The 21,460-nt window shown below is 41.4% G+C and overlaps 1 protein-coding gene across 10 annotated transcripts in view; it reads right to left on the reverse strand.

Moving 5' to 3' along the window:
- Positions 1-21,460, reverse strand: part of CEP128 (centrosomal protein 128) — a 444,758-nt gene that overhangs the window by 82,082 nt on the left and 341,216 nt on the right. For all 10 annotated transcript variants that reach the window (XM_048853234.2, XM_048853235.2, XM_075129813.1 and 7 more), the window contains one exon: positions 12,159-12,208. In XM_048853234.2, the coding sequence (XP_048709191.1) occupies positions 12,159-12,208 (50 nt within the window). The remainder of the gene's footprint in view (positions 1-12,158; positions 12,209-21,460) is intronic.

Below are 21,460 nucleotides of genomic sequence, written 5' to 3' on the forward strand. Positions count from 1 at the left end.
GCAGGTATTAATACATACTCTGGGTTAATTAATTAAGTAAAAATTGATTTTATTAAATACAGAAAGTAGGATTCAAGATAGTGACAGACAGAACAAAGTGAATTACCAAGCAAAATAAAGTAGAACACGCAAGTCTATGTCTAAGAAAACTGAATACAGATAAAAACCTCACCCAGCAAGCTTCCTTTTACAGACTAGTCTCCTTCTATTCTGAGACCAGCAATCACTCACACCCCCTGTAGTTACTGTCCTTTGTTCCAGTTTCCTTCAGGTATCCTTGCGGGTGGAGAGGCTATCTCTTGAGCAAGCTGAAGACAAAATGGACGGGTCTCCCAGGGGTTTAAATAGACTTTAGGTGGACACCCCTCCTTCCCCCGTGTAGAATCCAGCTACAAAATGGAGTTTTGGAGTTACATGAGAAAGTCACATGTCCATGTATGACTGAGTTTCTTACCAGCCAAGTCACATTCCTGGGAAAGCTCAGATGTGGATTAGCATCTTCAAGATCCATTGTCCGTTAAGTGCTTCTTGATTGGGCATTTAACTTGCACATTCCTTTCTCAAGAAGCTGACCAAATGCTTACTAAGGCTACTTACAAATCAAGCAAGTACAGAGCCAATATTCATAACTTCGAATACAAAAATGATACCTAAATACAAATAGGATGAAGAGATTCAGTAGATCATAACCTTTACATAGATATGTCACAATGGCATATGGAGCATAAAACATATTTCAGTTATGTCATATATACCTTCATAAGCATATTTCCATAAAGCCTTATGGGGTGCACCATCACAGGGATCTGATAGCTGCTTTCAACTACCTGGAAGGGGTTTCCAAAGAGGATGGAACTAGACTGTTGTCAGTGGCAGCAGATGACAGAACAAGGAGTAATGGTCTCAAGTTGCAGTGGGGGAGCTTTATGTTGGATATTAGGAAAAACTGTTTCACTAGGAGGGTGGTGAAGCACTGGAATGGGTTACCTAGGGAGGTGGTGGAATCTCCGACCTTAGAGGTTTTTAAGGTCAGGCTTGACACAGCGCTGGCTGGGATGATTTACTTGGGGATTTGTCCTGCTTTGAGCAGGGGACTGGACTAGATGACCTCCTGAAGGTCTCTTCCAACCACATGATCATGAAACTTCCACTTGGGGTAGCAGCACTAGCATAGAATCCCAGGGCCTCTCTGACTTCCCTCCTCCATAGCAGTACAGTGATTTCTGCATCTGTGCTGCACAGTCCTCCCTTGTCACTGGCTGCTCTGAGACCACCCAACTTTAAGATGGAGTTTACCCATATGGAGGAAGAACCCATGAGAGATAATGTTGACTAGTCAGCATTATATTCAGTGAAGAAATGCTCAATGGTTGGGGAACAGAGGTGGGGCAAGTGCCTCCCTCCACAAGGATGCTCTGTGGCATGCCCACCTAACAACAACTAAGCGCTGACCTCACAGAAAGCAGGCAGAGGAACTTCTGCAGGATTAAGCAGAAGAGAAGCACAGTATTAACGTCACAGAGTTAACTTCCTCCTACCCCGTGTAGTGAAGGGGGACAGAGCCTTTCAAGAACACTTTAAGCTGAGACTATTAGGATTATTCCATGTTTGTTTTTTTCAAACATCTACAAATTTGATATAGAACCTTTTCTACCTGCTGAAGAGAGCAGTTTGAATATGAACATGTTCTAGATTAGAGACAATGACTATGTTCGCTCTCCAAAAGCAACCCAGAATTATACACCAAACAACAAATTTCTAGAACAGAAAGTCATTATGACATGAATAATATTTGCTTTTGTAGACCTGTATAATTTATGTAGGACGTTTCTTGTCTATACTTCCATGCTGCATATTCCAGCGTTCTTCTTTTGAGCCTCTATCCAAGGCTGACCCATATTTCTTTGCCAAATTAATACAAACAGAATTTAAAATATTTTAAAATTTTAACTAAGGAAACACTACCCAGTAGAATTATTTTTATGCACATCCTGTAAACACAGATAATATCACAGTTCTATTCTGTTTAAACCTTTTCCCTCCCTTGCCTAACTCACTTATTTGTTGTTGTCTCTTTGTATCACATCTAGCTTAAGGAATGATCCAGTTACCTTCATGCTGTCCCACAGATATCAATAGGATTCATATTATGAGAGGAAGGAAGTGTGAGCTAGTGAATAAAGCATTGGTAGTCAGAAGACCTGGGTTCTACTATTCCCAGCTCTGCCACTAACTTGCTATGTAACCTTGAGCAAGTCACTTCACCTCTTTGTGACTCTATTTCCCCTCCCACCCTTTGTCTGTCTTGTCTATTTAGATGGCAAACAATCTGGGGCAGAGACTGACACTTATTCTTTGTAAGGTGCCTAGTACAACAAAAACCCAATCTCAGTTGGGGACTGTAGATGCTACTGTAATACAAATAATAAACAACAACTATCAAACTGACACACTGTCAATTGAAGTCAGTTGTCTCATTGATTTAAACGGCCACTGTACCAGGCACTAAATGAATAGGGTCATAACTCTTTGCAGGATCTGGTCCCAAGGTTCTAAACTCTTTGGGCAGAGACTGTATCTTTTGTCTGGAAGAGTTATGAACAGCTAGGATGATGTATGAACACCACAGTCCAGCATTTGACTTCAAGGAAACAACTCACATGTTAAGCACATGCATGAGTGTTTGCTGGATTGGTCCTTAAAATGGATAACATTCCATATTGCTCTATTAATCAGCATCAACAAACAGTATAGTTCAATATTTGTGGCACCTTAGAGACTAACAAATTTATTAGAGCATAAGCTTTCGTGAGCTACAGCTCCCTTCATCGGATGAACAGAATGAAACATATAGTAAGATATATAGTGTCCAGGAAATGGACCACCTGTGTGGATTGGTCTAGGCTGAGGTTGATGATGGGATTGAAATTGTTGAAATCATGGTGGAATTCCTCAAGGGCTTCTTTTCCATGGGTCCAGATGATGAAGATGTCATCAATGTAGTGCAAGTAGACTAGGGGTGTTAGGGTACGAGAGCTAAGGAAGTGTTGTTCTAAGTCAACAATAAAAATGTTAGCATACTGTGGGGCCACGTAGGTACCCATAGCAGTGCCGCTGACTTGAGGGTATATATTGTTCCCAAATGTGAAATAGTTGTGGGTGAGGACAAAGCTTCAAAATCAGATTCTGAGGAGAAATTGCTGAGCTTGAATTAATATGCAAACTAGATACCATTAACTTGGGTTTGAATAGAGACTGGGAGTGGCTGGGTCATTACACATATTGAATCTATTTTCCCATGTTAAGTATCCTCACACCTTCTTGTCAACTGTCTAAATGGGTTATCTTGATTATCACTACAAAAGTTTTTTTCTCCTGCTGATAATAGCTCATCTTAACTAATTAGCCTCTCACAGTTTGTATGGTAACTTCCAACTTATCTGTATGCGTGTGTGTGTGTGTGTGTGTATATCTATATCTTACTATATGTTCCATTCTACGCATCCGATGAAGTGAGCTGTAGCTCACGAAAGCTTATGCTCTAATAAATTTCAGAGGAACAGCCGTGTTAGTCTGTATTCGCAAAAAGAAAAGGAGTACTTGTGGCACCTTAGAGACTCAAATAAATTGGTTAGTCTCTAAGGTGCCACAAGTACTCCTTTTCTTTTTGCGACTACAGACTAACACGTCTGCTACTCTGAAACCTATCAATATAGTTCAACGTCCTTCAAGTGTGCACACGATAATATCTGGAGATATAGGTGCGTTCCATCTACTTCTGAAATACAAGGATGGTTCTGAGAGTAAATATTAGGACAACTGTACTAATTCTCCAAGTAAATGTTTAGCTTAAAAAATTCACTATTCATATGCAGAGTAATCCATACTTTAACAGAATAATATTTCCCCTAAGCAGCAGGGGAACCCTGTAATTTATCATTTATTGAAGACATCCTGTCACTATCCAGGGAGACACCCTCTACTATCATCTGTTATTCTGATGAGTCAAAGAGACATTGAAATTGAGCTTCTGTTTGATACTTTCACAGAAGATGATTCAGTTGCTGAACTTCAGTATTATTAGCTGAAGGATACATTATTCTCACGGCATCTTATTTTCAGGCTTATTTGTAATAAATTTGGGTTCAAAATTAAGCTACAAACTTCAGGTAAAATAGAGTGATAAAATTTAACCACCACTAAAACTTAAAGTGAAAAGGTGTTTTACTATCCTCATCTCTCTGCGCTCCTGAGATCTCCCAGCACAGTAAATTGAGAAGTACAGCTCTAGTTGGCTATTTGACCATGTTGCAAAATGATGAGGTTTCAGTCTTGGGTAAAGATTACACCCTAAAGTTAGATTTAGCCTTTTCACCTTCATCAAAATTGGAGATTAAGAGACCTATTAGGACATCTAGTCCACCTCCAAACCATAGAATCATAGAATATAAGGGTTGGAAGGGACCCCAGAAGGTCATCTAGTCCAACCCCCTGCTCGAAGCAGGACCAAATCCCAGTTAAATCATCCCAGCCAGGGCTTTGTCAAGCCTGACCTTAAAAACCTCTAAGGAAGGAGATTCTACCACCTCCCTAGGTAACGCATTCCAGTGTTTCACCACCCTCTTAGTGAAAAAGTTTTTCCTAATATCCAATCTAAACCTCCCCCACTGCAACTTGAGACCATTACTCCTCATTCTGTCATCTGCTACCATTGAGAACAGTCTAGAGCCATCCTCTTTGGAACCCCCTTTCAGGTAGTTGAAAGCAGCTATCAAATCCCCCCTCATTCTTCTCTTCTGCAGGCTAAACAATCCCAGCTCCCTCAGCCTCTCCTCATAACTCATGTGTTCCAGACCCCTAATCATTTTTGTTGCCCTTCGCTGGACTCTCTCCAATTTATCCACATCCTTCTTGAAGTGTGGGGCCCAAAACTGGACACAGTACTCCAGATGAGGCCTCACCAATGTCGAATAGAGGGGAACGATCACGTCCCTCGATCTGCTCGCTATGCCCCTACTTATACATCCCAAAATGCCATTGGCCTTCTTGGCAACAAGGGCACACTGCTGACTCATATCCAGCTTCTCGTCCACTGTCACCCCTAGGTCCTTTTCCGCAGAACTGCTGCCTAGCCATTCGGTCCCTAGTCTGTAGCTGTGCATTGGGTTCTTCTGTCCTAAGTGCAGGACCCTGCACTTATCCTTATTGAACCTCATCAGATTTCTTTTGGCCCAATCCTCCAATTTGTCTAGGTCCTTCTGTATCCTATCCCTCCCCTCCAGCGTATCTACCACTCCTCCCAGTTTAGTATCATCCGCAAATTTGCTGAGAGTGCAATCCACACCATCCTCCAGATCATTTATGAAGATATTGAACAAAACCGGCCCCAGGACCGACCCTTGGGGCACTCCACTTGATACCGGCTGCCAACTAGACATGGAGCCATTGATAACTACCCGTTGAGCCCGACAATCTAGCCAGCTTTCTACCCACCTTATAGTGCATTCTTCCAGCCCATACTTCCTTAACTTGCTGACAAGAATACTGTGGGAGACCGTGTCAAAAGCTTTGCTAAAGTCAAGAAACAATAAATCCACTGCTTTCCCTTCATCCACAGAACCATCTCATCATAAAAGGCGATTAGATTAGTCAGGCATGACCTTCCCTTGGTGAATCCATGCTGGCTGTTCCTGATCACTTTCCTCTCATGCAAGTGCTTCAGGATTGATTCTTTGAGGACCTGCTCCATGATTTTTCCAATGAAAGTTTATTTCCTCAGTATGTTCCCCATAACTTTGTCTAGTTCAATTTTAAATTACAAATAACAGGGAACCTACCACCAGCCTTGACAGACTGTGCCACAGTCTCCTAGATCTCAGTGTTTAGAATTTTTCCCCAGGATTTAGTTCAAATTTACTTTTGCTTAATATCATTCAAATATTTTTAGTTCTGTTCCTTTACGCTACCCTAAATTATTTCACTGCCTTCTCTCTGTCTATACCTTTTAAACACTTGTAGATGGTAACCATTTTGTTATTGATAATATAGCACCCATCATTACAAAGGATCCATGAGCCCTTCACAAATCATGTACTATATGGAAATCACTCCACCTATCTCTAAAGGACAGTCATATCTTTTGTGAAACTAGAGCAACTATTTAATAGCACAAACAAACTCTACACCAGAGTCTAAGAGAGGATGTGAATAACAACATACACAATTAAAATTACTAGGCTAGAGGATCAGATCCTAAAGTAAAGGAGTACTTGTGGCACCTTAGAGACTAACAAATTTCTTTGAGCATAAGCTTTCGTGAGATACAGCTCACTTCATGGGATGCATTCAGTGGAAAATACAGTGGGGAGATTTATATACATAGAGAACATGAAACAATGGGTGTTACCACACACACTGTAAGGAGAGTGATCACTTAAGGTGAGCTATTACCAGCACGAGGGCGGAGGGGGGGGTGGGGAGGGGGAAAGGGGAACCTTTTGTAGTGATAATCAAGGTGGGCCATTTCCAGCAGTTGACGAGAACATCTGAGGAACACATTGGTAGATGTGCAGGTGAACAAGCCTCTGATAGTGTGGCTGATGTGATTAGGTCCTATGATGGTGTCCCCTGAATAGATATGTGGACACAGCTGGCAACGGGCTTTGTTACAAGGATAGGTTCCTGGGTTAGTGGTTCTGGTGTATGGTTGCTGGTGAGTATTTACTTCAGGTAGAGGGGCTGTCTGTAAGCAAGGACTGTCCTGTCTCCCAAGATCTATGAGAGTGATGGGTCGTCCTTCAGGATAGGTTGTATATCCTTGATGATGTGTTGGAGAGGTTTTAGTTGGGGGCTGAAGGTGATGGCTAGTGGCGTTCTGTTATTTTCTTTGTTGGGCCTGTCCTGTAGTAGGTGACTTCTGGTTACTCTTCTGGCTCTGTCAATCTGTTTCTTCACTTCAGCAGGTGGGTATTGTAGTTGTAAGAATGCTTGATAGAGATCTGGTAGGTGTTTGTCTCTGTCTGAGGGGTTGGAGCAAATGCGGTTGTATCGTAGAGCTTGGCTGTAGACAATGGATCGTGTGGTGTGGTCAGGGTGAAAGCTGGAGGGATGTAGGTAGGAATAGCGGTCAGTAGGTTTCCGGTTTAGGGTGGTGTTTATGTGACCATCGCTTATTAGCACCATAGTGTCCAGGAAGTGTATCTCTTGTGTGGACTGGTCCAGGCTGAGATTGATGGTGGGATGGAAATTGTTGAAATCATGGTGGAATTCCTCAAGGGCTTCTTTTCCATGGGTCCAAATGATGAAGATGTCATCAATGTAGCACAAGTAGAGTAGGGGCCTTAGGGGACGAGAGCTGATGAAGCATTGTTCTAAGGCAGCCATAAAAATGTTGGCATACTGTGGGGCCATGCGGGTACCCATAGCAGTGCCGCTGATTTGAAGGTATACATTGTCCTTAAATGTGAAATAGTTATGGGTGAGGACAAAGTCACAAAGTTCAGCCACCAGGTTTGCCGTGACATTATCGGGGATACTGTTCCTGACGGCTTGTAGTCCATCTTTATGTGGAATGTTGGTGCAGAGGGCTTCTACATCCATAGTGGCTAGGATGGTGTTTTCAGGAAGATCACCGATGGATTGTAGTTTCCTCAGGCAGTCAGTGGTGTCTCGAAGATAGCTGGGAGTGCTGGTAGCGTAGGGCCTGAGGAGGGAGTCTACACAGCCAGACAATCCTGTTTTCAGGGTGCCAATGACTGAGATGATCGGGCATCCAGGATTTCCAGGTTTATGGATCTTGGGTAGCAGATAGAATACCCCTGGTCGGGGTTCCAGGGGTGTGTCTGTGCAGATTTGTTCTTGTGCTTTTTCAGGGAGTTTCTTGAGCAAATGGTCTAGTTGGCAACAAAGCCCGTTGCCAACTGTGTCCACATATCTATTTAGAGGACACCATCGTAGGCCTAATCACATCAGCCACACCATCAGAGGCTCGTTCACCTGCACATCTACCAATGTGATATATGCCATCATGTGCCAGCAATGCCCCTCTGCCATGTACATTGGTCAAACCAGACAGTCGCTACGTAAAAGAATAAACGGACACAAATCAGACGTCAGGAATTATAACATTCAAAAAACAGTTGGAGAACACTTCAATCTCTTTGATCACTCGATTACAGACCTAAAAGTTGCAATTCTTCAACAAAAAAACTTCAGAAACAGACTCCAACGAGAGACTGCTGAATTGGAATTAATTTGCAAACTGGATACAATTAACTTAGGCTTGAATAGAGACTGGGAGTGGATGGGTCATTACACAAAGTAAAACTATTTCCCCATGTTTATTCCCCCCGCACCACCCACTGTTCCTCAGACGTTCTTGTCAACTGCTGGAAATGGCCCACCTTGATTATCACTACAAAAGGTTCCCCCCCCCCCCCCCGCTCTCCTGCTGGTAATAGCTCACCTTAAGTGATAAGTCTCCTTACAGTGTGTATGGTAACACCCATTGTTTCATGTTCTCTATGTATATAAATCTCCCCACTGTATTTTCCACTGAATGCATCCCATGAAGTGAGCTGTAGCTCACGAAAGCTTATGCTCAAAGAAATTTGTTAGTCTCTAAGGTGCCACAAGTACTCCTTTTCTTTTTGCGAATGCAGACTAACACGGCTGCTACTCTGAAACCAGATCCTAAAGTAAAACTTTCCAAGGCCAGATAGAATTGACCCTGTTTCTGGAATTTGCTCTCCTTCACAATCCAGAGCCCAAGTCTAGTGAGCTTCTCTGTAAACTATTAAAATGAGATCATGAATTTTTCACCCAGCTTTTTTCCCTCTAAGTTTCAGCCCTTTCCGAACACTGCCTACATGACACATATCCTCCTGTCAGTTCTCCAAAGGCTCCCATAATGTTGTTGTATCTTGGATGGTTATGAAGGAATGATGAGAACAGCCTGGGCTTGTGTCGGTCTCTCAAAAAATTAAGACCATTGCATCTGCAATACTTCCACTCTCTATACTAGTGGGGATAAAATAATAGTCTCATGATCTCAGTCAGCTAGTTTATCTCAATATTTGCCCCATCCCTAGAGCTTATGGTCTTCATTTTTATTGCAAGGTGAAAAAACCGAGGCTTTATAACTTCATTATCAGTCAGCTACTAGGAATGCATGTTTCTTTCTTTCTTTTTTTTTTTTAAAGCACAGGACACCTTGTTATCTTGCCTGGCTCAGTAATAATTTAATGTAACATGCCAATTCCTGCAAATGAAGCTACAAAGCTAGACTGAGGGCTGGAAACTAGAACCTGAATTCTGAGAAATCCATGGTGGCCTTCCTATATGTAATTAATGGTTAATTCTCTATGGTCTCTACATGAATAAATTGTTCAGAGTGGATAAAAAAATCCTGGTAGTATGGGCCGAGCCTGACATTAGAGGTTGGATTCTAGCCCAGGAGGAAAAGGAAGAGGAGGAAAATTGTTTTCACAACACAAAGTGCTTTGTCTAATCTGCTCTTTTTGTACATTTCTATTTTGTTGTATGTTTATGGGAAAAATATGCATTTTAAAAAGTCATGTTGCTATATCAAATAAAGTTAGAACAAAGATCTCCACCAGCACAAAGGATTAACAAACCTTTTTTAAACATGAATAGATTTTTCCAGACATTTAGTAAACAACTGCTGAGTACCACCAATGGCTTGGCTTCTTTAACAATTAGGCAGCACTATGACCCCTCAGCAGTGCTTCCCAGGCACTGACTTTGCAAAGATAAATATTGTAAATCAAGATCAGACATGCACTCAGACTGCAAGATTCTGTAGGAAGTTTTCATTGCCTTGATCTGTCTGAAAAGGAAAAGCAACTCCAAGGGTCCATTTGCACTCATGCTGCTATGCTGAAATAGGAAATGCTCCCCTCAAGTCATTTTTTCAATGCCCCAGTTGATCTGAAGTGGGTTGGAGAAGGGATTTAGCTGTTTGATTAGTTCATAAACCCTTAAGCAAATGGAACTATGATACTTTACAAAACATTTAAATTTAAAAACAATAACACTACTAAAGAGAATAGACAACTATTGTAGATGCAAGAAACAAAACACCGGGGATAAAACTAATGACACAAAAAATGAACAAGAATGCCAAGCTGCAATGAAGAGTTTAATAATTGTACGGTTGTGTTTTAAAGACACCCTGACATGTGTTGTTACAATTTATTATTATTTTACATTTTTAGTGTTTCCCAATCTCTTCAGGCAACTGTTCCAGTTTATCAATAAAAATACCACCTTCTAAAGATCTTGGCTTTATTGTCCAAAACCTCCCTTTTAACTGTGCATTCTCCTACGCACAATGGAACTTGACTTGTTCAAAAGACACTACGGTTTGGAGTATCTATTGCAGTCCAAGAAAATGAAAATGAAAAATAAGTGGGCAGGAGAATCATGAAGGCACAGCACAGTAGCTTGGCATCAAGGTAAAACGTGGAGAGGCTAGTGTACCTGTCACAAAATCTGAAAAGGACCAGCACTGGTACTATCCTGTTTACTGTGAGCCATTGAATAAAGTTAACAACAAAAGTATAGAACTTAGTAAAGCTCAAGAGTCAAAAGATAATTTTGGAGTTCAGACACTTAATTCATAAATCCTTCAGAACTCTTGGGTGTACTATATGGGCCTGGTACCTTGTTGCTTAATTTAACAATTTGGTTCTGTACTACTACTTTTGACTTCTCAACCTCTGACTGTACCTCATCTTTGCAATCCAAAAAGAGTAGATATCTTAACTACCCCGTGGGAAAAATTTATGCAGAGAAGTCTTTAGCTTCTCCACAATAGCCTTATTCTTCTTCATTGCTCCTTTTACTACCTTTTAATGCAACAGACCTAGAGCTTCTTTCACAATATTCCTGTTTCTGACATAGTTAATTATGTCTTATTTGCTTTTTATATTTATGACTATTTGCTTTTCACGTTTTATTTTAGCCCTTTAACTTCCATACTACATGTTGCCTGCTGTACTTTTTGCTCCTCTCAAATGTTTTCATATGGGTTTGATTTTTATTTTCTGAAAGACACCAGCTTTGCTTGAATAAACCTCTCAAACCTCACCATTTAGCCATACTAGTTTATTTCTTGCCTTCCTATTCCTTTTGAGTTCAAAGGAATGCATGCCTTCTGTGACTGTTACAGTATGCTTCAATAGTATTCCAGTGCTGGGTCTAAGGTTAAAAAATGTGAGCTTTGAAGACTAATGTAAACCACTAAGTGCTAATAAAGTTAACCACTTCACTGCTGGATGACATACTAAATTCTGTACATCTAGCAAGGGTTTGCCATAGGAAATTCAACCATACCTGGCACACTCCAATGCTTCATTTATTTGAATGGACATTTCATTGGAAATTGCTGCCAGAACACACACACATGCAGTAGCTGCATGGAGATTTCCAAAGCTAGCTGGGATGAGAATTGTACCTAAATTTGAGATTTTACTCAGTGTTATGGGAAAAACAAATATATTCCAAGAAGATGAATCAACCTAATGAACTAGAGTAAAAACACAAAAATACATACACACATATATACATATTACATCACATATGTGTGCATAGCTCTATAATTTTCTTCTGAAACATCTGGTCTTTCAAGGAACTTTTCTAAATAATGGAATTTGCTTTCCTGGCAAAGAAAATTGAGAAGTGCTTTCATAAATTTCCCCCGGCACTTGCATTGTCCTTATATATGTGCCCACATGGAGAGGGGCCAAACATATAATATAAACAGAGCAACTGCCAACTGAGACAAATTCAGTACAGCTTGGCTCACTCCAAAGGGAAAGCACTTGTTTTGCTGATGAACTGCATTTGCCACCTACAGAACACAAGAGTAATTGGGTTGAATCTCACTGGTGGCTATAGTAACATGAATAGAATAGACAGCTGGAAGTACAACCACCGGATGGAAGACTGCTAGCCAGTTAAGTCTGCTTTATTATCAGTCTAGCTATTGGCTGGCCGGAAGCAACGCAGCAGTGTGGTCTTACTGGTGAGCAGTCACTGTGTGGCTGTGGGTTTCCTCTATGTGGATTTAGGAGAAAGACATTAAGGAGGAAGGTTACCAAAAAATAAAGCTTCTTCAGTCTAATTAGTAGATATACCTGTAGAGCTCTCATTTCTTCCTCTCTCCTGTGAGTCTTCTCCAGCAGATCTGTAAGAAAGACACAAAACACAAAGCAATGAGAACTGAGTTACTTGTTATTAAGCTCAACTCGAAATGTTAGCGCCTGATAAAGAAAACCTGTAATAAAGATGTCAAGTTTTTGTATGAAATGTCATAAAAATGTGCCCTGTGAAACTGAAATGTGTCACTGATAAGAATGCTGCCAAGCATGGGCTGCTGAAGTGATTAAAAACTATATATAAGAAGGCAATTTGACTCAGAAAGCCACTGAATGGGATAGAGTTTAATTCAGACAAAAAGATATATTTACTTCTAATTTTTCTTTATTTTAACACTTGTATCAGAAACGACCAAAGAGATCTTTTCTGAAAACTGATTAAAAATAGGAAAGAGATCAAAGACATTCAATTACATGTCATCATTCACTCTGGAGTAAATTTTTATGGCCAAGTTACAACCCCTTGAAGAAAAGGACACTTATTAATAGAAGCGCAGTCTTAATCACAGTCACAATAATTATCACCTTTCACCAGGAGGGAGTGAAAAAAACATTTGATCATGCAAATGGCAATCTCCCTGAAAGATCAGCGCCTGACAGGAAAAGTACTCACCAGAGGAGAACTCACTCTCTTGCAGTCTATGCACCATGACACCTTACATTTTGATATTCACTTATGTAACAACCACCAAAATATACTCGACAGTTCATGTTGTTGTGCACTTGCCAATTGCAGCTCCATATAGGATTTGTCACATGAGTTGCACTACTCTTGGTTTCACTCACATACTCTGGGAATACAATTAAACTCAGGATATAGTGTGTGATGTTCACAGTTCTATCTTGGAAAGCTTGACAGGTGACCTCACAAAGTCCTCAAGAAAAACGGAATTGACTATTCTAACACATTTTTCTTTCTAACTACTGTAACTAACAAAAATCTCAGTTCAGAGTCTGGCATCAAACAGAAAGAGTATCCCAACAAAGTCAGAGATAGTTGTGCTCCAATATGCTGGGATGAGGAAATACGTTAGTTTGAGAGAACTTCAACTGCCACAATAGCTTTGTGGGAAAGTACGAATGGAGTCTCAAGATGCACAGCTCCCCCCTGATACCGCTCAGGGAAGGAGCAGTGGATTGTCAGATCTCCAAAAGCACCTATGCAGACTTAGTGGGAGAAAGAGTCCATTCATACAATTTTCGGAGTAGCAGCCATGTTAGTCTGTATCAGCAAAAAGAACAGGAGTACTTGTGGCACCTTAGAGACTAAAATTTATTTGAGCATAAGCTTTCATGGGCTACAGACCACTTCATCGGATACACGGAATGGAACATATAGTAAGAAGATTATATATATATATATATATACACACACACACAGAGAATACGAAAAGGTGGAGTAAGAGGCTAATTAATTAAGATGAGCTATTATCAGCAGGAGAAAAAAAACTTTCGTAGTGATAATCAAGATGACCCATTTAGACAGTAGACAAGAAGGTGTGAGGATACTTAACATGGGGAAATAGATTCAATATGTGTAATGACCCAGCCACTCCCAGTCTCTCTTCAAACCCAAGTTAATGGTATCTAGTTTGCATATTAATTCAAACTCAGCAGTTTCTCGTTGGAGTCTGTTTTTGAAGCTTTTCTGTTGCAAAATTGTCACCCTTAAATCTTTTACTGAGTGCCACAGAGGTTGAATTGCTCTTCTACCAGTTTTTGAACGTTATGATTCCGGATGTCAGATTTGTGTCCATTTATTCTTTTGCGTAGAGACTGTCCAGTTTGGCAATGTACATGGCAGAGGGGCATTGCTGGCACGTGATGGCATATATCACATTGGTAGATGTGCAGGTGAATGAACCCCTGATGGCGTGGCTAATGTGATTAGGTCCTATGATGGTGTCACTTGAATAAATGTGTGGACAGAGTTGGCATTGGGCTTTGTTGCAAGGATAGGTTCCTGGGTTAGTGTTTTTGTTGTGTGGTGTGTGGTTGCTGGAGAGTATTTGATTCAGGTTGGGGGGCTGTCTGTAAGCAAGAACTGGTCTGTCTCCCAAGATCTGTGAGAGTGAGGGATCTTTTTCAGGATAGGTTGTAGATCTTTGATGATGTGTTGGAGAGGTTTCAGTTGGGGGCTGAAGGTGATGGCTAGTGGCATTCTGTTATTTTCTTTGTTGGGCCTGTCCTGTAGTAGGTGACTTCTGGGTACTCTTCTGGCTCTGTCAATCTGTTTTTTCACTTCAGCAGGTGGGTATTGTAATTTTAAGAATGCTTGATAGAGACTTTGTAGGTGTTTGTCTCTGTCTGAGGGATTGGAGCAAATGAGGTTGTAGACATGTAGGTAAGTCTATCGGTCAGTAGGTTTCCAGTATAGGGCGGAGTTTATGTGCTTAGAGCTTCATACAATTGCACATAGTTCACTGGGCAACAAGGAACCAAAAGCATCCACAGTGAGAGCTATTTTAATTATTTTTCCTGTATGCAACAGAGCTTTCCTTCTTTTCTTGGTACTTTTATTTTTCTTACTCAGTCCACAGTATTTAGTATTACACATAGTAAAAGTTTCTCAATTTCCCCCTTTGCCACTGTTTCTTGAGAGTTACGAGGAATCACAATCCAGGAGAGAATGAGTATAACAGTAATTTGTCCTTGCTACATACTACTGTTACACTGAACACAAAGGGACGTGGAAAAAGCCTTCTTCGAACAGAAAACTTTTTGGTGGCCATCACTCACCTCCAACCCAAAACCATGATTACCCCCTTGGGATGGCCTGATGAAATAGATTCTGCAGAAGAAGGGACAGAGAGTAGTATTCCAGACCAATCAAAGAACAATCAAACCACTGCATGACTCTGGGAGGACAACCTTTAGGGAAAGGGTCACACTAGAGGAGAGGGAGAGGAATTTCTGGTATCGATGGGGTGCTTCAGACAGTTCCGATGGGGTTTCTGATAACACCACAGAGACAGTTGCTGTCCAAAATCAAAAAAGGGATGAGAAAATCGGACAGGACTAACATCATTCAGAAAATACACACGAAGGCAAGATTTCAGATGGAATCTCTAAAACCCATAATAGCAAGTCTCTCTCAACATACCCATACCGGAGCATCACTAGCAGTAGGTATGCTTCTACTATTACAAGGGACTCTTCCAGCAAAAAGCCTTCTCTTTTGTCCTAATGACAGTCTTGAGGTATTTTACCAAAATACCAATGGTTTTAGTAGCAGTCCTTCTACTCGTTCCTATACAACCTGCTAATCCAAGCTTTCTTAAGAAAAAGGCCATTCAAGAAACAAACACCCAAATCATTCCTATAAAAGCAAGTATGTGGAAAACTAGATTCAAGCCATCCAATCCTGACATAGGCTGCAACACCTTGGTAATAACTCCAGACAGAGACAAAGCCAAGGGCTCTATTTAACATCCTACTTGGTGCAGGAAAAGAAGTGAAGGGCAAAGGTGGTTTTATTCCACTTTTTCACCACCCCATATTCTTGGGTTATTTTTGTCTCCTCCATAATTTAGAGCAGCATGGCTATTGTGTTAGCCAAGAAAAGGCAGACCGCAGTGGTGCTCTGGTGATATCCTCTTCCACCTAAACATACAAGGGTCTAAAGACTTAAAGAATATTTTCCTCTGGGAGTTTCCTTGCTTAGACCCTTGGAGAAACATAGAAACATAGGGCTGGAAGGGCCCTCAAGAGATCATCTAGCCCAGCCCCCTGCATGGAGGCAGGACTAAGTATATCGAGACCATCCCTGGTGGGTGTTTATCTAATCTGTTCTTGAAAACACCCAATGACAGGGTGTCCACAAACTCTCTTGGAAGCCTATTTTAGTGCTTAATCATTCTTATATTTAGAGAGTTTTCCCTAACATCTAACCAAAATCTCCTTTGGTGCAGGTTACACTCTTTACTTCTCCTACCTTCAGTGGATATTGCAGAACAATCACAGTCCTCTTTATAACAGCGCTTAACAGGTCCTCCCTCAGTCTTCTGTTTTCAAAATTAAACATGACTAGTTTTTTTAACCTTAGCCTATAGATCAAGTTTTCTAAATCTTTTATCATTTTTGTTTCTCTCCTCTGGATGCTCTCCAGTTTGTCCATACCGTTCTTCAAGTGTGGTGCCCAAAAATGGAGACAGGAATCCAGCTAAGATCTCACCAGTGACAAGTGGAGCAGAACAATTACCTCCTGGCTTACATATGACACTCCTGTTAATATGTCCCAGAATGATATTAGCCTTTTTTGCAGCTGCATCATATTGACGACTCATTTTTAATTTGTGATCTGCTATGACCCCAGATCTTTTTCAGCAGTACTACTGCCTAGCCAGTTATGATCCATTTTTTTGTGCATTTGATTTTTTCTTCCTGAGTGTAGTACTTTGCCCTTGATTTAATGAATTTTTGTTGATTTCAGACCATTTCTCCAATCTGTCATTTTGAATTCTAATCCTGTCCACCAAAGTGCTTGCAACTCCATCCACAAATTTTATATGCATACTCTCCTCTGCATTATCCACATCATTAATGAAAATATTGAATAGTACCAGACCCAGGACAGACCCCTGCGGGATCTAGATGGTTATAAACTGTTCAGGAAGGACAGACAGGGCAGAAAAGGTGGGGGAGTAGCACTGTATGTAAGGGAGCAGTATGACTGCTCAGAGCTCCGGTACGAAACTGCAGAAAAACCTGAGTGTCTCTGGATTAAGTTTAGAAGTGTGAGCAACAAGAGTGATGTAGTGGTGGGAGTCTGCTATAGACCACCGGACCAGGGGGATGAGGTGGATGAGGCTTTCTTCCGGCAACTCGCAGAAGCTACTAGATCGCACGCCCTGGTTCTCATGGGTGACTTTAATTTTCCTGATATCTGCTGGGAGAGCAATACAGCGATGCATAGACAATCCAGGAAGTTTTTGGAAAGCATAGGGGACAATTTCCTGGTGCAAGTGCTAGAGGAGCCAACTAGGGGGGGGAGCTTTTCTTGACCTGCTGCTCACAAACCGGGAAGAATTAGTGGGGGAAGCAAAAGTGGATGGGAATCTGGGAGGCAGTGATCATGAGTTGGTTGAGTTCAGGATCCTGACGCAGGGAAGAAAGGTAAGCAGCAGGATACGGACCCTGGACTTCAGGAAAGCAGACTTCGACTCCCTCAGGGAACGGATGGGTAGGATCCCCTGGGGGACTAACATGAAGGGGAAAGGAGTCCAGGAGAGCTGGCTGTATTTCAAGGAATCCCTGTTGAGGTTACAGGGACAAACCATCCCGATGTGTCGAAAGAATAGTAAATATGGCAGGCGACCAGCTTGGCTTAACGGTGAAATCCTAGCGGATCTTAGACATAAAAAAGAAGCTTACAAGAAGTGGAAGGTTGGACATATGACCAGGGAAGAGTATAAAAATATTGCTCGGGCATGTAGGAATGAAATCAGGAGGGCCAAATCGCACCTGGAGCTGCAGCTAGCAAGAGATGTCAAGAGTAACAAGAAGGGTTTCTTCAGGTATGTTGGCAACAAGAAGAAAGCCAAGGAAAGTGTGGGCCCCTTAATGAATGAGGGAGGCAACCTAGTGACAGAGGATGTGGAAAAAGCTAATGTACTCAATGCTTTTTTTGCCTCTGCCTTCACTAACAAGGTCAGCTCCCAGACTGCTGCGCTGGGCATCACAACATGAGGAGTAGATGGCCAGCCCTCTGTGGAGAAAGAGGTGGTTAGGGACTATTTAGAAAAGCTGGACGTGCACAAGACCATGGGGCCGGACGAGTTGCATCCGAGAGTGTTAAAGGAATTGGCGGCTGTGATTGCAGAGCCATTGGCCATTATCTTTGAAAACTCGTGGCGAACGGGGGAAGTCCCGGATGACTGGAAAAAGGCTAATGTAGTGCCAATCTTTAAAAAAGGGAAGGAGGAGGATCCTGGGAACTACAGGCCAGGCAGCCTCACCTCAGTCCCCGGAAAAATCATGGAGCAGGTCCTCAAAGAATCAATCCTGAAGCACTTACATGAGAGGAAAGTGATCAGGAACAGTCAGCATGGATTCACCAAGGGAAGGTCATGCCTGACTAATCTAATCGCCTTCTATGATGAGATTACTGGTTCTGTGGATGAAGGGAAAGCAGTGGACGTATTGTTTCTTGACTTTAGCAAAGCTTTTGACACGGTCTCCCACAGTATTCTTGTCAGCAAGTTAAAGAAGTATGGGCTGGATGAATGCACTATAAGGTGGGTAGAAAGTTGGCTAGATTGTCGAGCTCAACGGGTAGTGATCAATGGCTCCACGTCTAGTTGGCAGCAGGTGTCAAGTGGAGTGCCCCAGCGGTCGGTCCTGGGGCCGGTTTTGTTCAATATCTTCATAAATGATCTGGAGGATGGTGTGAATTGCACTCTCAGCAAATTTGTGGATGATACTAAACTAGGAGGAGTGGTAGATACACTGGAGGGCAGGGATAGGATACAGAGAGACCTAGACAAATTGGAGGATGGGCCAAAAGAAATCTGATGAGGTTCAATAAGGATAAGTGCAGGGTCCTGCACTTAGGATGGAAGAACCCAATGCACAGCTACAGACTAGGGACCGAATGGCTAGGCAGCAGTTCTGCGGAAAAGGACCTAGGGGTGACAGTGGACGAGAAGCTGGATATGAGTCAGCAGTGTGCCCTTGTTGCCAAGAAGGCCAATGGCATTTTGGGATGTATAAGTAGGGGCATAGCGAGCAGATTGAGGGACGTGATCGTTCCCCTCTATTCGACATTGGTGAGGCCTCATCTGGAGTACTGTGTCCAGTTTTGGGCCCCACACTACAAGAAGGATGTGGATAAATTGGAGAGAGTCCAGCGAAGGGCAACAAAAATGATTAGGGGTCTGGAACACATGAGTTATGAGGAGAGGTTGAGGGAACTGGGATTGTTTAGTCTGCAGAAGAGAAGAATGAGGGGGGATTTGATAGCTGCTTTCAACTACCTGAGAGGTGGTTCCAGAGAGGATGGTTCTAGACTATTCTCAGTGGTAGAAGAGGACAGGACAAGGAGTAATGGTCTCAAGTTGCAGTGGGAGAGGTGTAGGTTGGATATTAGGAAAAACTTTTTCACTAGGAGGGTGGTGAAACACTGGAATGCGTTACCTAGGGAGGTGGTAGAATCTCCTTCCTTAGAAGTTTTTAAGGTCAGGCTTGACAAAGCCCTGGCTGGGATGATTTAATTGGGGATTGGTCCTGCTTTGAGCAGGGGGTTGGACTAGATGACCTCCTGAGGTCCCTTCCAATCCTGGTAGTCTATGATTCTATGATCTTAAAATATACGTCCTCCCAGTTTGACAGGGAACCATTGATGATGACTCCTTAAATATATTTTTTCAACCAGTTGTGCACCCACCTTATAGTAATTTCATCTTGACCATATTTTCCTAATTTGCTTAAGAGAATGTCATGTGGGATGGTATCAAAGCCTTAATAAAATCAAACTATATAATGTTTACAGTTTCCACCCTATTTACTAGGCCCGTAACCCAGTCAAAAAAGGAAATTAGGTTGGTATGGCATGATTTGTTCTTGACCAATCCATACTGGTATTACTTATTACCTGATTATCCTCTAGGTGGTTACAAACTGATTGTTTAATAATTTGTTCCAGTATGTTTCCAGGTATCAAAATTAGGCTAATGGGTCTATAATTCCCTGGGTTCTCTTTATTCTCCTTTTTAAAGATAGGTACTATGTTTGCCCTTCTTCAGTCCTCTGGGAGCTCACCCATCCTCTATGAGTTCTCAGAGATAATTGCTAACAGTTTCAAAATTGCTTCAGCTAATTCCTTATATACCCGAGGGTGAATTTCATCGGGACCTGCCAACTTGAATACATCTAATTTATTTAAATATTCTTTAACCTGTTCCTCCCCCCTTGCTAATTTAATTGTGTTAAGTAGCTAGTTAAAAAAAAACTTTTTAGTGAAGACTGAGACCAACAAAATTAAAGGTATTAAAATGAAGGCATTAAACACCTCAGACTTCTTAATATCATCTGTTATTAGCTCTCATTCCCCCCTAAGTAGTGAACCTACACTTGCCTTCATCTTTCTCTCATTTATAGATTCATAGATTCCAAGGCTAGAAGGGACCATTGTGATCATCTAGACTGACCTCCTGTGTAACACACGTCATAAAACGTCCCCAAAATAATTCCTAGAGCATATTTTTTAGAATAAACATCCAATCATGATTTAAAAATTACTAGTGATGGAAAATTCACTACAATAATTGATAAATTGTTCCAATGGTTAATTACCCTTACCATTAAAAAACTGCACCTTATTTCTAGCCTGAATTTGTCTTGCTTCAACGCTGGATTGTGTTATAAATGGACGGTGTTAGAACTTTTTCTGCTAGATTGAAGAGCACATTATTAAATATTTGTTCTCCATGTAGATAGTCATAGAACTTAATCAAGGCTCCCCATAACCTTCTCTTTGTTAAGCTAAATAGATTTGGCTCTTTGAGTCTATCGCTGTATGGCATGTTTTCTAATCCTTTAATCATTCTTGTGGCTCTTTTTTAAACCCTCTCCAATCTATCAACAGCCTTCTTGAATTGTGGGCACCTGAACTGGATGCAGTATTCTGGCCACAGTTGAACCAGTGCCAGCTATAGTGATAAAGTAACCTCTCTACTCCTCCTGGAGATTCCCCTGTTTACGCATCCAAAAATTGCTTTAGCTCTTTTGGGCACAATGTGATATTTGTTTAACTGATTATCCACCACCACATCCAAATCTTTTTCAAAGTTACTGATTTGTAGAATAGGGGTTCCCCTCCCATAAGCATGGCCTACATTTTTTGCTCCTAAATGTATACATTTACATTTAGCCATAATAAAATGCATATTGTTTGCTTGCACCCAGTTTACCAAGTGATCCAGATTGCTCTTTACTAGTGACCTGTCCTCTTCATTATTTACCACTCCCCCAATTTTTGTGTCATCTGCAAACTTTACCAGTGAGGATTTTGTGTTTTCTTCCAGGTTACTGATAACAATGTCAAATAGCACAGAGCCAAGAACCAATGCCTGTGGGACCCCACTAAAAACACATGTTCTACGACGATTCCCCATTTACAATTACATTCTGAGACCTATCCATTAGCCAGTTTTTAATCCATTTAATGTGTGCCTTTTTTATCATTCTAGATTTTATAATCAGAATGTCATGCAGTACCAAGTCAAATGCTTTACAGATATCTAAGGGTATGTATACACTCCAAAAAAGACCTGCGGCAGCAA

This window comes from Caretta caretta, chromosome 6 (genome assembly GCF_965140235.1).
Source record: "Caretta caretta isolate rCarCar2 chromosome 6, rCarCar1.hap1, whole genome shotgun sequence".
NCBI classification, from domain to species: domain Eukaryota; kingdom Metazoa; phylum Chordata; order Testudines; family Cheloniidae; genus Caretta; species Caretta caretta.